This window comes from Salvelinus namaycush, chromosome 40 (assembly GCF_016432855.1).
Source record: "Salvelinus namaycush isolate Seneca chromosome 40, SaNama_1.0, whole genome shotgun sequence".
Classification (NCBI taxonomy): domain Eukaryota; kingdom Metazoa; phylum Chordata; class Actinopteri; order Salmoniformes; family Salmonidae; genus Salvelinus; species Salvelinus namaycush.
In genome coordinates this window covers 23,044,114-23,050,256 of record NC_052346.1, presented here as the reverse complement: position 1 = coordinate 23,050,256, position 6,143 = coordinate 23,044,114, and the positions used below count along the sequence as shown (strand labels likewise).

Genomic DNA, 6,143 nt, shown 5'->3' with positions numbered 1-6,143 from the left:
TGTGTCTTAGTTTAAGCGCAGTTTGATTAAATAATTATCAGACAAGCTCAGTGCATATGGTTGATTTGATTAAAACACGTGTCTATATATTACTTACTTTATTGTCCCCATGGGGAAATTTTGTTGCAGTGTTATGTACATGTTTAAAGTGGCGTTTAAATACAAAACAAAATTGACAATACAACTTTCATAACAATTACATACCAATTAAACATAAAAAAAATATAATAATAATAATAATAAAGACTAGCCTGCTGGTCTTACTGAGTCGATAAGAACATTAGACCAAGCTATTTAGGAGGGATATCACACATGGCACAAATTACTGTCTAGTTGTGTTTTTCCTGCTGAGGGGTGTTCTATACCTGCGGCCAGAGGGGAGTATTTCAAAGTCCCTTTACAGGGGGTGGCTTGGGTCTAAAATGATTTTGTGGGCCTTAAGGAGGGCCCTGACCTTAAAGATCTCATCCAGGCCTGTCTGTTTGACTCCAAGTACCTTGCTTGCTGTGGTGATAATCCTTCTCAGCATATTTCTCTGGCTGACAGTGGCATTGCCAAACCAACAAACAATACAAAAAGTTAAAATACTCTCAATGAAAGATTTGTAAAACAGAGTCAGTATAGTACAGTCTACATTAAAAGATCCCCGCTTTTTGAGAGAGTACAGTCTCTGTTGGCTCTTTTTGTAGATCAGGTCTGTACACTTACTTCACTGAAGCTTATTGTCCAAGAGGACACCCAGGTATTTGTATTCCTCTACAATCTCTATGTTCTGACCTCTGATAGATGTTGCAGAGGTAGGTGTTGTACGCTCCCTGAAGTCTACGCACATCTCTTTGGTCTTGTTGGTATTGAGGACCAAGTGTGATTGGTCACACCACTCTGCCAAGTCATTTAGGACCGGGCCATGATGTTCCTCGTCATCATGCAACAGGCTGATCAAGGCAGTGTCATCAGCGAACTTAACGAGGTGTCTGTCAGGATGGGAACTAGTACAACTATTAGTGTACAAGATGTACAGGAGTGGGGACAAAACACATCCCTGAGGAGAGCCTGTGTTGGTATTGCGTATGTCCGACACGTGGGGACCTATTTTGACTCGCTGTGAGCGTTGGCTCAGGAAGTCCAGCAGCCATAAAACCAGCCCCCCATCTAAGGAGAAGTCCCAAATGAGTCTCTGTGCCAGAATGTAGGGCTGGATTGTGTTGAAGGCAGAAAAAAGTCAACAAACAGAACCCTAACATCTAGAGGGTGCCAAATCCCATGTCTATAGACCATGTTAAGGAGGGTAAGAATGGCATCGTCAACTCCTCTGCTAGGCTGATAGGCAAACTGAAATGGGTCGAGAAGCTGCTGAGAATATTACTTTTCACAAGTTTCTGAAGGCACTAAGGATGTCAAGGCGACAGGGCGGTAGTCATTCAGCACAGAGGGATTAGATGCTTTAGCAATTGGTATAATTATTGAGTTTTTCCACAATACTGGCACGTGTTGCTGGTTGAGTGAGGATTGGAAAATGTCTGTAAAAACACCAGCCAATTGTTCAGCACAGTGCTTTAACACATGTCCACTTATTTTGCCTGGGCTTTTGTATGTGTTACATCCCCTGAACAACATTAAAACATCAGACTGTTTAACAACAACTCTCTCAAACATTTGCAATGATGCTTCCATTTGTTTTACCTCCGACAAAAAGTTGTCTGATTCAAATCTAGAGAAGAAAACATTCAGTTCATTAGCCATGTTCCCGGCCCTCATATCTCCCAAGGTCAGCACTGTTTTTTCCGCTGCCTATGTGGGGGGGACTAGCCATGGATTTAATCCCTTGCCAGGCTACCCTTGCGTTTCCTGAGAAGAGTGTCCTCTCCACCCTTTGCTTGTATGCCTCCTTGTCCACCAGTATGTCTTTTGATCTCACATTGTACATCTTTTAAAGCCTGTCTATCACCCTCAGCATAAACTGCCTTATTCCTATCAAGTAGTGATTTTAGATGTTTATATGGAGAAATAGATGTTTAAAAAAGTTCGACCAATCGATTGGTGGAAAGAACAGACTACTCTTGGTGCACTAATGGACTGTGCAAGGTGTTGAAAGTATTCCACAGGGAGGCTGGCCCATGTTGACTCAAAAGCTTCCCACAGTTGTCAAGTTTGATGGATGTCCTTTGGGTGGTGGACCGTTCTTGATACATAAGGGAAAAATGTTCAGCATGAAAAACCCAGCAGCATTGCAGTTCTAGACACAAACCGGTGCACCTGGCACCTATGATCATACCCCGTTCAAAGGCACTTAAATCTGTTTTCTTGCCCATTCACCCAGGTAGCCTAGTGGTTAGAGCGTTGGACTAGTAAAAGAAAGGTTGCAAGTTTACATCCCCGAGCCGACAAATCTGTCGTTCTGCCCCTGAACAGGCAGTTAACCCACTGTTACTAGGCCGTCATTGAAAATAAGAATTTGTTCTTAACTGACTTGCCTAGTTAAATAAAGGCAAAATTAAAAAATAAATGGCAGACATTCAATCCAAATTCTCTCAAGTCTTAAAAATCTTTCTTTAACCTCTCTGGGATCATTCGGGACGCTAGCGTCCCACCTCGCCATCAGCCAGTGAAATTGCAGGGCACCAAATTCAAAACAACAGAAATCTCATAATTAAAATTCCTCAAACATACAAGTATTTTACACCATTTTAAAGATACCCTTCTTGTTAATCCAACCACAGTGTACGATTTCAAAAAGGCTTTACGGCTAAAGCACAACATATCATTATGTTAGGACAGCGCCTAGTCACAGAAAGCATTCAGCCATTTTCCAACCAAAGAGAGATGTCACAAAAAGCAGAAATATAGATACAATTAATCACTAACCTTTGACGATCTTCATCAGATGACACTCCCAGGACTCAATGTTACACAATACATGTATGTTTTGTTCGATAAAGTTCATATTTATATCCAAAAACCTCAGTTTACATTGGCGCCATGTTCAGAAATGCCTCCAAAACATCCGGAGAAATTGCAGAGAGCCACATCAAATAACAGAAATACTCATCATAAACTTTGATGAAAGATACATGTTTTACATAGACTTAAAGATGAACTTGTTCTTAACGCAACCGCTGTGTCAGATTTCCAAAAAGCTTTACGGCAAAAGCACAATATTCAATAATCTGAGTACAGCGTTCAGCCACAAAAGCAAGCCACAGTTACCCGCCAAATTGTGGAGTCAACAAAAGTCAGAAATAGCATTGTAAATCTTCACTTACCTTTGCTGATCTTCGTCGGAATGCACTCCCAGGACTCCCACTGCCACAAGAAATGTTCGTTGTGTTCGATTACGTCCATATTTATGTCCAAATACCTCCGTTTTGTTCCCCCGTTTAGTTCACTATTCCAAAGGCACAATGCGCGAGCGAAAAATCCAGACAAAAAGTCAAAAGAGTTCCATTACAGTTTGTAGAAACATGTCAAATGATGTTTTCAATCAATCTTTAGGGTCTTTTTATAATAAATCTTCAATAATATTCCAACCGGACAATAGCGTATTCATTACAGAGGAAAAAGAAGGAACGGCGCGCCCGCGTGACCACGCAGTAAACAACTCATTGGCCTCAGCCTAGTCCATTTGTTGAAACAGCTCTTATTCGACCCCCTTCTACAATAGAAGCCTCAAACAACTTTCTAAAGACTGTTGACATCTGTTGGAAGGGGGGCAATCTGTCCCCATAGACACAGCATATTGGATTGGCAATCACTTAAATGAAACTACAAACCTCAGATTTCCCACTTCCTGGTTGGATTTAACAAGTGACATCAATAAGGGATGATAGCTGTCACCTGGTCAGTCTGTCATGGAAAGAGCAGGTGTTCATAATATTTTGTACCACTGACTTTTTTCTTCTGATACTGTTCACACAGGTCACATTGAGACATTCTCTACATCCAGAGAGCAACAGCAGGAAGATCACAGAGCTAATAGGTCTCACCACTGCCCACATTGTGAGGAGATTTTCCCATTTCTATCAAAGCTAAAAATACACCAACAAATACACACAGGAGAGAAGCCTTACTCCTGCTCTGACTGTGGGGGGAGATTCTCTCGACGGAGCCACTTAAAAAGACACCAACAAATACACACAGGAGAGAAGCCCTACTCTTGCTCTGACTGTGAAAAATGCTTCACAACATCATCTGACCTAACAGTTCACCAGAGAACACACACAGGAGAGAAGCCTTTTTCCTGCTCTGACTGTGGGGGGAGATTCTCTCAACTGAGCAGTTTAAAAAAACACCAACAAATACACACAGGAGAGAAGCCCTACTCTTGCTCTGACTGTGAAAAATGCTTCACAACATCATCTGACCTAACAGTTCACCAGAGAACACACACAGGAGAGAAGCCTTACTTCTGCTCTGACTGTGGGAAGAGTTTCTCCCTATTGGATACCTTAAAAGCACATGAACGTATACATACAGGAGAAAAGCCTTACTCCTGCTCTGACTGTGGGAAGAGGTTCTCTCAACAGAGCAACTTAAAAAAACACCAACGTTTACATACAGGAGAAAAGCCTTATTCCTGCTCGGACTGTGAAAAGAGTTTCTCCCAATTGGATAAGTTAAATAGTCACCAGCGAATACATACAGGAGAGAAGCCTTACTTCTGCTCTGACTGTGGGGAGAGTTTCTCTCAACACAGCAGCTTAAAGAAACACAAACGTATACACACAGGAGAGAAGCCTTACTTCTGCTCCGAATGTGGGACGAGTTTCTCTCTACAGGACAGCTTGAAATCACACCAACGTATACACACAGGAGAGAAGCCTTACTTCTGCTCTGACTGTGGAAAGGATTTCTCTCGACACAGCAGCTTAAAGAAACACCAACATATACACACAGGAGAGAAGCCTTACCCCTGCTCTGAATGTGGGAAGAGTTTCACAACATCAAGTGCTCTGACAGTTCATCAGAGAGTGCACACAGGAGAGAAGCCTTACTCCTGCTCTGACTGTGGGGGGAGTTACTCTCGACTGGGAAACTTACAAACACACCATCGTATACATACGGGAGAGAAGCCTTACTTTTGTTCTGACTGTGGTAAATGCTTCACAACATCAAGTGCTCTGACAGTTCATCAGAAAACACACACAGGAGAGAAGCACACCAACGGATTCACACAAGATTAAAATCTTAGGTTTTCGGTGGATTGACAATGGACCCCTGTTTTAAAGTATCCTTTTTTGGTAACAAAAGGAGAGAAGCTTCATCAGTTCTCTCAGACCAGCTAAGATTGAAGTCACTCCATCACTTAATTCTCATAAAAGAAGTGGTAAGTGAATTGGATCAAATTAAGAAAGTGTAGAACACTCTATTGTAATCCTATTGTTTCTCACTGTGAGAACCGTGCAGAGGAAAGGGAGAGTTACAGAATGTTAGCCTCTCTTTACTGATCAGTGTGCATCTTGTCAGTTTTGGTGTGTTTTGTTAGCTTCTACCGCAAAGATATTGAGATGACTTTGGATTGGCTCTTAGCGTTGATTACCCTCTTAGGTTTCTCTTGTTGAAACAATGGAGTCTGATGGTTGACTGGGTAGTACTGCTTCCCTCTAGTTTTCTGTGGGAATGAGCAAGTAGACAACATGTATGAGATAGAGATGGTGTGATGATCAGTTTTTGGCAGTTATATATATATATATATATATATATATATATACAAAGACATGTCAATAGAAAAACAAGTAAAAAATAAATGAAATGCAGCTACTTCGCTGTTATTCTAGCTACACGGTTTCACGTGACTGTTAGCCGTAGTTGGCTAGCTAGCAAGCAAGCAAGGGATAACAAACGACTTGGTGGCGTCCATAGATACAGAATAAAAATACTTTGACTGGATTGAGTCTCTGGCAAACTATCCAATAGAATGAACGGACATCTTTGCTCAGCCAATCAAAATCATGAATCAGCAATAGATTTTTATGAATATATACAAAGAAATGTTGATAGAAACACAGGTAAAACAACATGAAATGCAGCTAGTTTGCTGTGTTACCAGCGTCAGTTTGAAATGATTGTGTTTGCTGTGTATATGGCTAGCTTCTCTGAACAGTGTCCTGACCAGAGAGCACATTTTCTATGCCATGCGAAATCCA

The 6,143-nt window shown here is 41.4% G+C and overlaps 1 protein-coding gene across 1 annotated transcript; it reads left to right on the top strand.

Annotated features, from left to right (window-relative positions):
• Positions 1–1,263: 1,263 nt before the first annotated feature.
• On the top strand, positions 1,264–5,677 carry LOC120033497 (zinc finger protein 2 homolog). The gene is made up of 3 exons (XM_038979864.1): positions 1,264–1,288; positions 4,027–4,127; positions 4,296–5,677. The coding sequence occupies exons 1-3, from the start codon at positions 1,264–1,266 to the stop codon at positions 5,178–5,180; spliced, it is 1,011 nt and encodes a 336-aa protein (XP_038835792.1). The 3' UTR covers positions 5,181–5,677.
• Positions 5,678–6,143: the final 466 nt, after the last annotated feature.

What these genes read in the sequence shown, in the direction of transcription:
- LOC120033497 (XM_038979864.1), top strand. Translation starts at nt 1,264, where the DNA reads ATGTCTATAGACCATGTTAAGGAGG. An exon ending in TATAGACCATGTTAAGGAGG is followed by an intron (nt 1,289 to 4,026) that starts GTAAGAATGGCA and finishes TTCTATCAAAGC; the next exon opens with TAAAAATACACCAACAAATA. An exon ending in ACTTAAAAAGACACCAACAA is followed by an intron (nt 4,128 to 4,295) that starts ATACACACAGGA and finishes AAACACCAACAA; the next exon opens with ATACACACAGGAGAGAAGCC.